This window comes from Danio rerio, chromosome 4 (genome assembly GCF_052040795.2).
Source record: "Danio rerio strain M-AB ecotype USA chromosome 4, GRCz13ab, whole genome shotgun sequence".
NCBI lineage: Eukaryota > Metazoa > Chordata > Actinopteri > Cypriniformes > Danionidae > Danio > Danio rerio.
Window position 1 is genome coordinate 79,739,570 of NC_141024.2, and position 16,770 is coordinate 79,756,339.

At 33.0% G+C, this 16,770-nt stretch overlaps 1 protein-coding gene across 1 annotated transcript; it reads right to left on the reverse strand.

Annotated features, from left to right (window-relative positions):
* Window positions 1-130: 130 nt before the first annotated feature.
* LOC137491126 (uncharacterized) lies at window positions 131-8,052 on the reverse strand. Its single transcript, XM_087249555.1, has 3 exons — window positions 7,958-8,052; window positions 7,463-7,612; window positions 131-3,380 (listed from the first exon to the last, which is right to left on the reverse strand). The coding sequence occupies exons 2-3, from the start codon at window positions 7,545-7,547 to the stop codon at window positions 2,812-2,814; spliced, it is 654 nt and encodes a 217-aa protein (XP_087105681.1). The 5' UTR covers window positions 7,548-7,612; window positions 7,958-8,052; the 3' UTR covers window positions 131-2,811.
* Between the last annotated feature and the right edge of the window lie 8,718 nt (window positions 8,053-16,770).

A 16,770-nucleotide genomic window follows, 5' to 3' on the forward strand; every position in this document is an offset into this window, starting at 1 on the left:
GAAATCAACAGGTCTCTAATGCTGTGCCCATGCTTCATCCATTGTGCCTGAATGGATGACTAATCCTGGTCGTAGGCTGCGGAAACATCAGCCTAAACAGTCTACTAGATTTAAATGATTTCAGGAGATATTAGAGTTAAACAAGAATTTTACATTTATTTGTCAGGAAAATATTTTCCATTGCAGTTCACATAATTAAACAAAATAAGCCAATCAAGATTGTACAACATCAATTACTCAAAGATACATTTAAGAGTTAGAAATTAATACCTGACCATGTAGAAATACATTGCAGCATATAAGTCTTGATGCAGAGCTCAGAGACTCACAACCTGCAATGGGGTATCCTGTCTACAGGATCACACGGACACTTCTTCACCCTTTGCCTAAATACTCAAATCATCATAAATTCAAGACAATAAAAGCTTCACCAAGACTCTTGCCTGGTCATGAGTTGATGCGAAGACCATTTTCCCTGGAGTGGAGCATCTGGCAAAGATCTTTTCAAAGTGAAAAACCCAAATTAACTGATATAAAGGAGATTGTAAAATATTACAGTGAAAATTAAGACCACTTTATCAATCACACAGAGACATTTAAAATCACACCAAACATGAATATAAAGCCACAAGATACACCATATTAAAATCTTAAACATTCGGTGTGGAATGTGAGTGAGTTGCTCTGGTGGAGAAGGTAAAGTCCAGGGCAAAGAGGGGGGTTCAGGATGCATGATCGAGACAACCTGAACAACTGGTTTTCTAGCTGATCTTCTTCTCACATTGGAAAGTTTATTGTTTTAGTGCCTGACCATTCTCATGCTCTTGTCTCGTGTGGAGTTCCATAACAGTTTGCAGATTTGAATATTATGGAGAGATATAGCCATCCTTACATTATTATGTGCATATCTGATCTTAAACTGTAGTTCCACTGTACACTGCAATGAGAACCTCAGTCAATAATATTTATGTAAAACTGAATTTTTGTTGCATCATATGATCATATTTTAAACTTTTCATAAAATCATCAAACAATGTGTACCTAAAAAGCATTTTGTAAGAATTTTAAAAAGTTCTGTCCTTTTGTCACTAAGTTATTGTTACTTTTTTCTACTGGATATGTGGTTTATATCTAGTATATATATATATATTGATTTGTCTATTTGCTGGCTTGCTATCAGAAAACAAACTAAGCTAGGTGATAAATTAATTAAATTCTACAATTACAAGTGATTTGTAGTTTGTTCATTTATACTCCATTTTTTGTTTAATAATGTTTTTCTATGCAGACTTTATGTATTGGTCTAATATTTGTATAAAGAAAGATTTCATTTGCATTTACTCATTTAGCATCTTTTATCCTGCAACCAACAACTAATGACACAAGAAGAAACAGACTCAGCCTATCAAAGGTTCAGAGCTTGTGTTTTTAAATGCTAACAAACCTTAAGCCAAGTTCAACAAGTAAAGCCACACAATGTTGTTTTAAAGCTTATTTAATTAAATTTTTTTTTTAAATGCACCGTTCTATTCTCAAGTCAAGTTGTTAAGCTCATTAGGCCCTGTGGCTTTTGTTTTTATTTATAATATCTTTCACTTGAATTGCTGTTTCATAAAAACATCTACTGGGAAGAGTTGCCATATTTGATATAAAGCTTTTATGGCACAAACGTGTTATTTAATTTAAAGCTTACTTGTTTTTATTTATTTAAAGGCCTAGCTTGATGTGCACTATTTTGTTTTTCTTTTGCTTATTTTATTGTCGTGATTTATAAAGTAATCTGATTTGTTATAAAAGGTTTTCTGGTAAAATATTAATAATAATAATAATAAAACAATAAACAACAATTAAACAGTGTTTAAGTGTCTAATGCTGGCAGCATCATATGTTACAAAACTATTCACAAAGACTATTTGATTTAATAAATAACTCATCTCTTATGCTTTCTTTTACGTTATGTGACAAAATGAATGAATGACTCGGATGAACTAAAAGATTCATTAATTCGCTCATGTGCACGTCGTGTAGTGCGAGACAAGATCAGTTCATTTTTCGAGTCCTCTATCGAGTCGTTCGTTCACCACATGAAAGACTACAGCCAAACATATGCATTTAGAGCCAGAAAAAGAATTGATCTGTTCACCTATCGAGTCCTCGGGTTTGAATCATTCGTTCATCACGGGCCAATCATATGCGTTTAGAGCCAATAAAAAAAAAGAATTGATCTATTCAACTCTCGAGTCCTCCGGTTTGAGTTATTCTGTCGCGTGATGAACGAATGACTCAACAACCAGAAGACTCGAAAGGTGAACTAATTATCATGGCTCCTATCGGCTCAGACTGGGTACATTGGTTAAGATTATATGTGACTGTCAGTGTAACCTGAACGCACCACTGACATTTGAAGACATGAAGAGTTGAGCTGAGCAAGGAGACAACAATACCCATAGACAAAAGAGCAGGTAAACATTTAATTATTATTTTCTTCTTCTTATAATTTATTTATGACTTATTTGTCGTGTGATGAACCGTCTGGGCTAGTTGTAGATGTGTTTGGAAGCAATTCGTAACATTTTAATAAAATTTGGGCAAATTGAACCGAATGAACAAAATGGCTCGAAAAAAGATTTGTTCATCTCGATGAACGAGACTCAAAGATCCGAATCAGTAAAATGATCAGAACTTCCCATCACTATTGAGTATGCGAAATTCTGTTGTACGCCACTGCGAAAAGGGGCGGGATTAAACAAGATGATTAGACATGAATGGTTTCTCTCCAGTGTGGATCCTCATGTGTCGATTAAGGTTTGATTATTGGCTTAAACTCTTCCCACACTGAGTGCATGTGAATGGTTTCTCTCCAGTGTGGATCCTCATGTGTTGCTTAAAGTTTGATGATTGCCTGAAACTCTTCCCACACTCAGAGCACGTGAATGGTTTCTCTCCAGTGTGGATCCTCATGTGTTGATGAAGGTGTGATGAGCAGTAAAAACTCTTCCCACACTGAGTGCATGTGAATGGTTTCTCTCCAGTGTGAATCCTCATATGTTGATGAAGGTCTGCTGAGCGGTTAAAACTTTTCCCACATTGAGTGCATTTGAATGGTTTCTCTCCATTGTGGATCATCATGTGATTATAAAGGTTTGATGATTGGTTGAAACTCTTCCCACACTGATTGCATGTGAATGGTTTCTCTCCAGTGTGGATCCTCATGTGAATCTTAAGATTGTGTTTTCTTCCAAAACTCTTTCCACACTGAGTGCAGGTGAAACGGTTCTTGTCTCTCCTTTTCAAAATACCATCAGTCTGTAAATTAGTTTTTTCCTCAATTTTGACATGATGTTCCTCCTCTTTACTCTCCTCATTCTCTTCAATTAGGTCTGAAAAAAAAACACTAGTTGTTATCAAGTCTTAAAAACTCTCATCAAAAGCTGAAAAGTGAAAAGACACTGGAAACATTGGCTACACACACTGTAATTTTGATGCACAGTAAATGTAAAATAAATCAAATCATATTGTGTTTGGTCCATTAATGTGTACACATTTAAGCAGATTCAATTTAATTAATCTTTATTTATTTAGTGCTTTTACAATGTAAATTGTTTCAAAGTCGCTTAACATAGAAGTTATAGTTTATGGATATGCATGAACTCTGCTGACATGGTTCCGGTAGAATATCAGTCAGGTTCTTTATGTCCGCATTGCGCATTCTACAGCAAAAATTTAATTTTGCGGCGAAACCTAAACGCATCCGAGGATGGCAAAGAAGGGAGATTTACTCTTAAATTGATGAGGATTCAGTGCCAGTGGATGTCCAGCACCATGAACACCATTATTTTTCAGTTCCAGAACCCAAAATAGTTTTTTAATACACCAGATCAGTCTGACAATCTCCGTGAAGAGGTGGAATGACTAAAAGGAGACTGCTTCGATGCTGCTTTTAGTGCTATTATAAGGTTCTAAAGGTACAGTTAAAAAATGATGTACTAGAATTTACATCATTTAGAATGTGTGTCTATTGTGCAGTTCTGTACACTGGAGACCTCTTTGGTTACTGAAACAGCTTTGGCTATCAGTAATGAACACATTTCTACATTAGAAATATTGCCACCACACAGTGTTGGGCAGTAGCGTCGCTACAAGTAGTGACGCTACTAGCTTATCTACATTTCTCAGTAGTGTGGTGGTAGCGTCACTACTTTTTAAATTAAATAGCTTTTGTGTGGCAAAGCTATTATTTTAGTCAAGTAGCGTTCACACAAGTTACATTTACTGATCGCAGAACAATAAGTGACAGTACTGACATTCACGGAGCTGTGAGGCCGGTGTCTAGCCGATGAAACTAAATCCATAATGAGGCGAGAAAGACAATTTCTTTTTCTTCCTGTTTTACGGTGGTCAGGATTCTGTTTATCCAGAGTTAGGGTGCTTTCACACCTGTGAATCGATTCAGTTGTCCCGAAACAGAGATTAAAATTGTTACATTGTTGCTCTTTGCTCTTGGAGCGGTTCGCTTTCACACTGCAAAGTTTCTAAACGGACCAATAGAGCTAAAACAAGTCACGTGCGAGTAAACTCTCCTTGGTCAGTGTCAGGGTTTATTTTGCAGCGTCCTGCTAAGCTGTCAGGAGAGGTGGTGGTTTGGTGGTGATTAACAGGGTGCGCACGCGTGACGTGTCTGAGGAGAGATGCAGTGAGGAGAGGTGAGAAGGGTGCACGACGATGCCTATTTGAGGACCGGGAGGGAGACGCAAGATTACCGGGAGATCATCACTCATTTGCGGGCATCCGGAGACTCACGAAACTTCCCGCCCTATTCATAACTCTCTCTTCATATAGCCGTAAGCCTATTACATATCCATAAAACACTGTCATATAACCGCGCTCGGATCGGATCACTTTCTCACTGCAATCGAACCGCTCCAGGTTTCGTTTCAATCGAGCCGAGACCACCTCATTCAAGCGATCTCGGAGCGATTACTTTGGCGCGGAACAGAGCGCGATTGCCATGTTCACATCTGCCAATCGAACCGCGCTAACTGGGCAAACAAGACAGGTTCTGAAACAAAAGTGTAGGTGTGAAAGCACCCTTAGAATGACCCAGAGTTAGAATGACCCTGGGTTAACAATTTTTTGCATATCATCAGCATGCTGTAATCCATTTCTTAATCAGCAAAAGTCATTTTCAGACTAGTTTGTTGGCCACTTGAAGTCAGTGCAATGCTAAATGTTATTGTTCCACTATAATTTTTTTTCCCTCATATCGTCCCACAGCAACATCATATAGTTTAGAATACTGTACAATGTTTTATAATAATTAATTACTTTAGTGTCCATTTCATTCAGCAGATTTCAAATTAGTGCATAGTGCATTAGTAAATAATTAAACCATTTTGATAAATGGAGTTAAAATGACCTTTTTGAATAAAAAGTGGAAAGTTTTATTGAGATGGATTGTTGGTGATTTTATGGGTTTTGGCCAGATTGTGTAGCAAAACATGAACAAAGGAAAATGAAGACTTGTTTAAAAAGATTTAAGACCTACAACTCAATATTTCAGTAAATTTAGGACTTTTTAAAGCCTGAAATTTATATTTTGGAATTTACGACATTTTAAGACCCAGCGGAAACCCTGTTTAAAATAGTCCTGGTAATTATTATAATAATGATATACTTCTAACTCAAATACTATCTGTGAGAACTAGCAACAACTTCTAGAAACAACTTTAAACCCATAAAGTTGATCGAAAAAAGGGGAATTGTGATCAACGTGACATATGCAAATGGAAAGTACTAAGCCAACACCCTCACTGTAATAGCAGATATCTGCTATGGCAGGGGTGTCCAAACTTTTTGGGCCGAGGGCCAGATGCAAAAAAAAAAATGTTGTCCCGGGCCAAATTTTACATACATCACACAGACATGCATTTTTATATATATATGGATGGATGGATGGATGTGTGCGTGTATTTTATTAAGAAATTATTTTATTTTGGTCGTCCAACTGTGTTTCTAGAAAGACTTAAGTTTTTAAAAAACTTGAATCTTCTCTGGGCAAATTACAGTTGTAACACTCATCCTTTATAAATTCTCCTTCAGTGAAGGGTTTCCTGTGCTGTGCGATCAGCTGAGCTACCTCATAACTCGCCAAACTGCAAAAAATGCTTTTCTTACTTAGATTTTTTGTTGTCTTGTTTTGAGTCCAAATATCTAAAAAATCTAAAAAAAAAAAAAAAAAAAAGTTGTCTTGTTTTGAGAAATAAAATGCTAATATTTTCCCTAATATGCAATTTTTTCCTTAAAACAAGCAAATTAATCTGCCAATGGGGTAAGCAAAATAATCTTATGTCAAAAGGAAAAACAAGATTATTTTGCTTACCCCATTGGCAGATTATTTTAGCTTGTTTTAAGGAAAAACTCACTTAATATTGGCATATTATTTCTCAAAACAAATTAGAAAATTCTCCTTTATTTAAGATTTTTTAGATATTTGGACTTGAAACAAGACAAAAAATATAAATAAAAATAAAAAAACATTTTTTGCAGTGCAGTGCAATTTTCTTGCACTTTAATAGCACAAAAAAAAAACTGCTGTTGTTGAGCTGATAGGGCGCTGCTAATTGTTTTACTTTCTGATCTCATTCGGCACCAGTGTAAGAGCTGAAGGCCTGATGCTTTGTTTCATAATGTCTTTTAATATTACATTCCTTCATTACTGCAACTGATTCCTGGCAAATTAAACAGATACATTTCCCGCTGACCTCTGTGAAGAAAAATTATTTGCCCCAACGTGACTGAAACTTCTTGCACTGACTGTTGATTTTGCTTTTTCTTGGTGCGCCATGGCTTGCCAAAATAGATTATCAATTATGTTTCCTTCAGTTTGGTTGGTTAGTTTTACTTCATAGCAAGAAGTAATGCCTAATTGAAGGCATGTAATAGCGACACCCGGTGGTTATTTATTGAATTACGTCTATTTTTGTACAGCGGGCCAGATTCTATTAATATTTATAAAAAGCCTCGCGGGCCGCCACAAAACTAATTGCTGGCCGCAGATGGCCCACGGGCCGTAGTTTGGACACCCCTGTTCTATGGGATTACTGTAAGTCAAATATCCTCAGCTCAGTTAAACTTTTTTATTTATTTATTGTTTTTATTTATTTTATATAGTGCCAGTGCTTAAGGACACTTTACAAACAGTAGGAGAACAAGAAAAGCAATAACCTTAAGAAGGTAAAGAAAATGGAAGACTAATAATACATCAAATGAATGACAAAAGACATGAGAAGAAGTAACGAAAGAAACTCATTCCTGTCTTTCAATGAGTGCTTATGTGAATTAAGGAGAATTAGGCAGCACACATTTAGGACTGCAAGATGGATTATATTTAGTGTTCTTCTTATTAAAATATATCTGAATGAGGATCAAATGACTGAGTTGGTCTTTGAGAATGAAAACAAACCTATTTGTTCCTGCAAATCTTCCTGCTTGACTGTGAATGTTTCTTCAATCTTCACATCTTCATTCTCCTCTTTAATAAACGCCATCTTTATAACAGTGTGGAGATCAGTCACTTCAGCAGGAGTTTTTCTCTGTGTTTTGACACTTTATTCTGTTTAAAATGAACAAAACAATAAAAATGTCCTGTTTAAAGTAAATAAAACAATGAACAGAAACAAAATAATTTATCTTCAACACTTGCTTCAACAGTTTCTTTATATGAGAGTAATTAACAAAAAGAAATCAGGTAAATTAAAAGGTCATTAAAATATGTATTACACACATTTCTGTTAACTTATTCAAACAATAGACCTTCATTACTGTGAGTAAAATAGTACTACGTTGTATAAAGAGTTAAATAATATTGTCAACAGCAGGTTCATAATTTAGCATTGGATGAAAATCCTGAAACTTTAATCAATCAGTTTGTATTTCTGTAAAAGTTTTAAACACAAACCTTCCTCCAGTTGAATTCCAGCGCAGGAGCGGCACAGCCTTATGACGTCACACACTACGCCAAAATAAAAGTCTTTTTTGTTTAGCTTTTTTGCCACTTACTGTTGCAGTCATGACTTATTGATACATTTCTCCCTCGTTTTCCACTTTCCACTATATCTGCTCTCTCTCTCTCTATCACACACACACACACACACACACACACACACACACAGCGAGAGAGGCACAGATAAACAGTATTTGAAGTTAACCAAACCTTTAATCTAAACTTTTTTAAGACAATTTTGAAAAAAAAAAATTTAATCCACTTTATGATGACTTGCAGGTCTAAAACAAATTTCTATTAATATCCAAATCTCATCCTTGAAATTATGACATCTACTTTCCTATTTCTACAACTTCATAGGCTATATATGAATGTTGGTCAAGCTCCTGCACTATTTACAAATAATCTACAAGCAGAAAAACAGTAGTAAAAGTATATCTTCATTGCAGTGTGATTATTAAATGTGTATTTTCAGAAAGGTCATGTGTCCCTTTACCAACCCAACTTAATAGATTATAGAAAAAATCTATTTGTAATAATAAAATAATAGACAATTGATTTCCCAGTGAAATATACAATCGTTGCACATTATTTTCAAAATAAAACCCAAGATCTAAAATATTTTTATCAAACTTTCCAACAATATTAACTGGCCCTTATTGATTAATTAAGAAATCACAAAAAATGTTTTGCTGCGGTTATAAACAATTTGTTCATTTTCATAAAATTTGAACATGACTGTAAAACAAGATGACAGGGTGGACATTGGCATAACGGTGGACAAAGGCTTTATTTAGTGAACTAAATATGGAGGAACATTTGAAGAACAACAGGTACAACAACAAATATTAAAGGGTTTATGTAAAAAGGATTGTAAACGTTTTCAAGAATTCTACTTCTGTTTTTACCGCAAACCACCGAGGCCCCGTTTACACTAGTGCGTTTTAGTTTTAAAACGGCGTTTTAGAATGAAAACGATCCGCGTCCACACTCGCGTTTTACCCAGCGTTTCTGAACTGCTCTCCGTCCACACCAAAACGCTGAAAACGCACATCACGTGACCACACACACACACACTCTCGAGCAAGCGCTCCAGCATTTCTACCCAGATGAGAGCTCTGCTTGTCGGACTGCTCATCAAGCATCTCCCGCTGGATCTAATCTCACTATATTTGCTAAACGTGATATTTTATTCATGTTGTTGTCTTTATCTAACGACATAGGCCAATTCCCTGACTTTGGTCAATGACATCTATTAAGTTACTTGTTCACGGGTAACATGTTTTGGTTAAGTGCAAAGATAAGTTAATGATTAATCCAGGTACATTGACTGATTGCTTGCCTTTATTTCCCACAATGTATAAACTTATTGTATGTTATACTTTTATAATTGTCGATTATTAAAACTGATATTCAGCAAAAGAGAGGGTGTGTTTCGTATTTTCACTGAAATTGAAAGGAGGCAGTTGTTATAGGCTCCGTTTTGTTATAAATATCCACACAGTGAAGATGAGGCTCATATATGCAGCACAACGCCTCAACATTTCTGTTGTCTGTTAAGTTGCTAATATTAAAAAGAAAATAGGCAGTTCCTTAAATCATGTTTATATTTTATTGTTGAGAAAGTGAAACAACGTAGCCAGGGTGATGTGAATGAAGTTATAAAGTACACTGTTCCCTTTGAAGATTTACCCGTGTCCTCGGTATGTTTTCCATATCAAACTGAGAAGAAGAGACTGCAGCCTTGATCAAACTTGCGAAGTCTTAACTTACAAGAAGAGGATGCGAGACTGAACTGTGTGTGGGCTACTTAATATTGAGGAAAAGCCCCAATCAGATAGGCGAACGTTTGCAGCCCCGCCTCCGTTTTCAGATGTCTCCGTCTTTCCCCATCCACACTGAGACGGAGCAGCAGCAGTAGTACTTATGATGGACTACCTGTCAAAAAGTTTGATGGATTGTAGCCCCGCCCCTAAGGCGGGACTTCCGGTCTAAACCCCGCCCCTTTTATATAAACTTTATAGTTCCGGTAATTAGATTCTTATCGGTTTAATGTAAAATAATAATTCCGGTAATTAGATTTTTATCGGTTTAATATAAAATAATAATTCCGGTAATTAGATTTTTATCAGACTAATTAAATTAATAGGTTATTTCCGGTAATTAGATTTTAAACAAACAGAAATAAAATTAATATTATAATAATATCGGTAATTCAATTACTGTTATTAGAACCATTATTTTATATTTTTAGTTATTTGACTAAATTATATTATTACATTACAATATATTATATTATATTATATAAAGTTATATAAAATTAATATTTTATTAAATAAAATTATGTATTGTATTATATTATATTATATCATATTAAGTTATATTAAATCATTATTTTATTAACTTATATTATAATTATATTATATTATATTATTATATTATATTTTATATCATATTAAGTTATATTAAATCATTATTTTATTAACTTATATTATCATTATATTATATTATATTATTATATTATATTATTGTAATATTGATATTTATATTAAATTTAATTAAGTTATATTATATATCATGATTATTCTATTATACTATATCATTACATTATTATATTATATCATTACATTATTATATTATATTATATTATATTATATTATATTATATTATATTATATTATATTATAATTAATAAACTATTAACATAAACATTTCTTTATGTTCATACCGATCTTTCCTCTGTGTGTCAGTCTGGGCCTGAGCGTGTGAGTGATGATAAGGAAAACTTTGGATAACATCCCGTCAACTGCTTGTGAAAGATAGATTTATATCAGATGTAGAATATGTATATCTGATTGTATGTGGTGGGTGTCTCCCACTAAATACTATATGTTGTTAGGTGATTAGAAAGTGTGCTGATATCTATATATCCACATGCAGTCAACTGTATGCATATGTATGTGTCTGTGTGTGTGTGTGTGTGTGTGTGTGTGTGTGTGTGTGTGTGTGTGTGTGTGTGTGTTTGTGTGTGTGTGTTTGTGTGTGTGTGTGTGGGTGTGTGTGTGTTTGTGTGTGTGTGTGTGGGTGTGTGTGAACTTGGGTCTAGCTTTGTATGTTTGAATACATGACACAGTATTTACTAAACATGTTCATTAATAGGTTATGTTGTTTTTTACATTATTACTACATTGATACATATTTAAAGACACACAAACATTTTGATGTATCTTTGTCAGAGTATTAAATTAAAATATGTTTACAATATTTTTTGTCGGCTTAGTCCCTTTTTAATTCCTGGGTCGCCACAGCGGAATGAACCGACAACTTAGCCAGCAAGTTTTTACGCAGCGGATACCCTTCCAGCTGCAACCCATCTCTGGGGAAAATGTTTACAATATTAATCCAGTAAATTACAAATCTTAATCTGTATTGTCAACAAATTGACACACCTTTTAAAACAATGCTATCTAAAAATGTAATGTTCTAAACTGTTGGTTGAAAAACACAGATGTAAATTCAACTTGTCTTTGTAATCAATGAAAACTTTTATTATGAAAAAACATTTTAAATTAATGTTTTTCCTTTGACTAACATGTTTTCAATTTATTTACATGCATGACCTGTAATTTATGGCACACATTGTAATACAGTTAATCCAAAGATTAATGTTTTGAGCACTGGTCATCACTGGTGTAGGTTTAAAAATCAACATAAAAAGTTTACTAAAAGGACTTATCAGTCTTATCAGACATTATTGTTATTTCTGTTTCAAAAGATAAATAAAATGTATAAATTGTAGTAATTGTATTACAAGACAACTTAATTACTGAATTTTAAATTCAAACTGTTTTTAATTCATTGCAAATACTTGATCATATAAAGAGAAATATGTACAGTATATTATTCAGAATAATGGAATAACACTGATATTTATTTTAAGAAGAACAATTGGCTCTCAGTTTATCTAAAAACAGTACAGCTCCAGCCCTTAGTTAAATCTACTTAATGTTTTATAGTAAAATTTTCTAGTTTAACTACTGAATCCACCATTTACATGTTCATACAATAGTGTCAAATCTAGTAAGTTTACAAATTTGTCAAAATTAGTCAAGTTTAAAAGTAGTTCTTGAAAGTAGACTGATTACTTTTTTACAGGGTAAATGATGGTTTTCTTATACCAATAGATTTAATCAAGATTATTGTCACTACACAATTTGTTGGGAGTGTATATACTTCTTTAAACAATGTTTTTTTTATTGGCAAACACATATTCAATTGATCAAACTAAAATCTAGCATAATGTTTTTCACTCTGAATATAAAAACATTATCTCTGCATTTCACTTGGAAAAGTGATGTTTAAAATACTATTCATTAAACTTACTGCATGACTGGAGTTTTATTTTTACAAACCAATAGCATTGACCTAATTCAAGCTTTTGATTTTGCACTCTGTAGCAGTTTTTCAACACAAAATGTTTTATGCATGTGTTAAAAATCTGTAATTTTGCACAACTGTTTGTATGTAACAAAGCATACATGTTTTTACAACTGTCAGTTTTCAAAAGTTACTTAACGTTGTTCCCTTTCTTCAGGAGTTTTTAGGAACAACGATGTTTCATTTGGGGGAAAGAAAAAAAAGTGATGTTTTGAAGTACATTGGTTACACTAATATGGTGTAAAGGTTAGAAGTTGGGGTTTCATCCAGACGGCTGGGGCTCAACTCATGATTTAAGAATATTTTTTAACCTCTAAAGTGTCCCAAGTAACATTAATAACAACACTTAGCCACAATTATTTGTATTCTAGTTGAATGCTACACTCAATACTGTCAGCAAAGCACAATAATAACAAAGAGTAAACACTTTTTTATTTTAAGAATACTTTGCAGTAAACTTTAATCCATGAATAAGTTTATTTTTCAACCTTCTAATGCAGAATGTTTTTGAAACATTAAATTATGTTTTTACCACCACTGACATCATACCAAATTATATGACCTAATTCAAGTAACCAGTGCTGTAGTTTTTAACTCAAAATGTCTTTGCTAACTTTTTTTGCATATGTGTTAAAAGTCTAATTTTACACAACTCTCATAGCATCTGTCGCGATGCATACAATAAAAGTCACAATATCCATTTTTACTGACAATTTTCTTTAGTTCTCTCATTCTTCACAGTATATATTAATTTTTCACAAGAAGTATGACTCTACAAAGGCAAGGCAAGGCAAGTTTATTTATATAGTACATTTCATACATAGTGTCAATTCAAATTGCTTAATATAAACAGGAATAAAAGAGACATGTTTAAGAAAGATAAAAACAAATGATAAAAAAATATTAAAAATGATAAAAACAGATCAAATGTGTTAAAACAAGTTATAAAAGAATGAAAAAGAAGAGAAAAACATAATACTGTGATCTGTCAATAGTGCGATCTGTCTACAAAACTAAATGAATATTTGCCACTAAATCTGCATTAATATCTTTTTGCAACAGTGTATAATGTACTGTGTATTAGAAATGTTTTCTTTTGAACTGTCATGAAAGTTTGAGATGTAAATTTTTTGGTTTTAAACCAGACACAACCAACAATATCAGGTATACCTTTTGTTCATTCTCTTTTTCAAATGAAAGAGAAATTATGAAATTGTACGTCAGTGCATCTTTAAAACTAAATTGGGCGAAAATTTTAAGGTTGTCTTTCTAAACTGACTACAAACCCGTTATACATGAGAACTGTGTGTTATTGGGTTGTTTTAAACGTTAACCAACTTTAATAAATGATCTACAGTTTATACCTTTATGCTTTAAACAAGTAACCAATCCTTGACACACTATGCAACATTCTAATTTTCTAAATATTTAAATATACATTTGGCATAAATACAGGGCTTTAATCAGTTTCAACAATGTTTCTATGATTTGTTTCACACCATCATGTTTTGCACATAGCTCAATTTTTTACTTTTTTACAAGAAAGGCATAGACACTTGAGTTGATAAACTTTTATTTCAAGTAAATATACACTGAAATAGAGTAGTACATAATGAACAAACATGGATTGCATTACCATAATAAAGACAAATTAAATAAGAAACCAAATACATATATACAGTCATACATTGAAGAAAAAACTGGGTACATCAGAACAATAAAGACATTACTGAATATTACCAAACAACAAAGAAATGCTGCTAAAAGCATTATGTCATGTTCTAGTATGTGGCTAGTCATGACTTCCACAATCTCAGCAATATTTGTTATTTTGTTTTCTGAAACCAGTGACACATAAATATCTGTTATATATGTGGACATACATAGAACCTGCGTTACCCCCATCTCATCACTCAATTCAGTCAGCACCTTCAGAATTTTTGTATTGGTTGCACAGATAGCACCATTGCTACGAAAACACAGGTGTGTCAATTAATTTATCGTATCCGCACATGAGTTTAAGGCCCCTCTCACAACATCCATTTCTATCTTGAGATTTTTCACACGTTTGCCATCTCCTGTACAATCATGTTTAGAATCACACACATCATTAATGATCTTCTCCAGAATAAAAACCCTATGGTCCCTATAATACTGTTTAAACATGTTGTCCATAATAGACCTTATTTGACAATCAAAAACAGGGTTGCACTCGTACTCGGGCCTTTCATGCGCATTACCGTCAGTATTTTGAGAACAATAGCAATCAACCATCTTTACATGGTGGCTCTCAGAAAAAAATCTGAAAATATTTTTAAGAAAACATTTTTTCTTTTAATCACAATACAAAGTTTGTCCCATAATCTGTGTAGATCATATAAAGTAGTACCTTAAAGATGCGGCCTGTGTCCTTAAACAGCGATAGTTCAGCCCTATAGTTCAGTGCAAAAAAGACCAAAGTAGGGGCTGTGGTCCTCAAAGATAGTACCTTTTTATGTCTTTAATCTTCTTTTTACTCCTGATCAATTGGTTCTTGTAGAAAGCTTTAGGATCAGTGACTGTAGCCAGAAGCATTACTCCATGGTAGCTAGAAGTAATATTGGGTGCTTTATCTACACATTCAAACAGGCCCGCCTTCACTCACGGGGCGGTACTATGAACATCTGCTATGGTGTCATAAAACTCATGATAGTTGACATCTTGTCTTTTATTTAAGACATAGGTGTGATGATTTTAAAAATAAAAATAAAAATACAGAGTCATACCGTAAATATATTCACAATGAAAGATTTTAGAGAACTAATATTATAGATTTTTTACATTTCATAGAAGTTTTAGGTTGACAAAATATAATGCACAGCTGAAGTCATCTCAAAACTCATAACCAAAATGGACAATACAATTAATTTGAATGTTTTTAAGCAAATATGTACAGTCTTTTCAACATTATTCTGCAGTTTGAATTGTTCAATACAATTCTTTATTTGGATTCCTATTAGGGCTCAAAGCAGTCACATATTTAACTGAAATTTGCATCTTTCATGATAGTGTTCTTTTTCAAAGAATGATTGAGAAGAAATAGGATTACATCTACACTTGCATATTCATTTTAGAACTTAAGTGAAACATACTTGTAAGAAAATACAATTAAATTTATGAAATAACCCATATTCCATAACTTATTACAATGCCTTTGAGGTCAAGAAAGATCAAGTTTAGGAGCCATTACCTCATAATTGGTTATTAGATAAAAGTTATTTTAAAAAGTCAAGTTTGGTTAAAAACCTAGGCTTTCTTAAATTTGTTCTGTTAAAACATAAAGAAATTTTTAAAATCAAGTTATGCATTATACGTTCTGGAGATATATAAACACACTTTACCATCAGATAATCTACGAATAACAATATTCACCAATTTTATACAAAGGGTACCAAAACCGTTTGCTTATGTTTGTTGCAGAGTAGCAATAAGATGTTTTTTTTTGTTTTTTTTTTATTTTATGTTATACTAAATCTAGTGTCTGGCCTATAATTTTAGTGATATACTTATGATAAAGTTGAAATAAAAAGCTGATACATTTAGTTAAACATCATGTGCTTGACATTTTGGTAAATAGTTAAAGCTTCTGATTGTACTAATTGAATATTTAGCATTTTGAAAGGTAAATGTGTGTCAGGGTATGTAAAGCTGACCCCTCTAACTTGTTTGGTTTGAGATTTGTGGAATGTTTCCACAAATTGAAATATTAAAGTGTTTTTCTTTTTCACTATTCTGCAACTTTGATGCAACATTGTAAAAGTGTTAGAAATATACAAAAGCACATGTCATGCTGTTTTGTAAAAACAGACAGTCATATCAGTAAACAACTGCGCTTCCTGAGACAAACATTTTGTTTTGCTGTAAATCTTTAATATTTTAATGTATCGGTCAGGATGTAAGCATACAACTGACATATAACTGACTTTTTGTACGACAATCTTTCGATGAACATGTTGACATTATATTGTGACATTTTTAGAGTGGTCTTTGAAATAGTTACAATATCACAGATGTAAAGTACTCGAACAATGTTTGAACAATGTTAGGTGATTGCTGTACTTAAGTACTACTTTTATGATTTGTACCCTACTTGAGTACAGTTAAAATTAATGTTTACTTTTACTTCATTACTTTTTTAAAAACAGTATTTTTTTTACAACTTTCAATTTTATTTATTCTCAAAAAAAAAAGTTCCTCACTCCTAACAAAACGACAAAGCTGTTTAAATTAATGTTATTTACTATGTAATTGACATTCATTTCAATATTCCATCAAACTGGTCAGACATGCTCT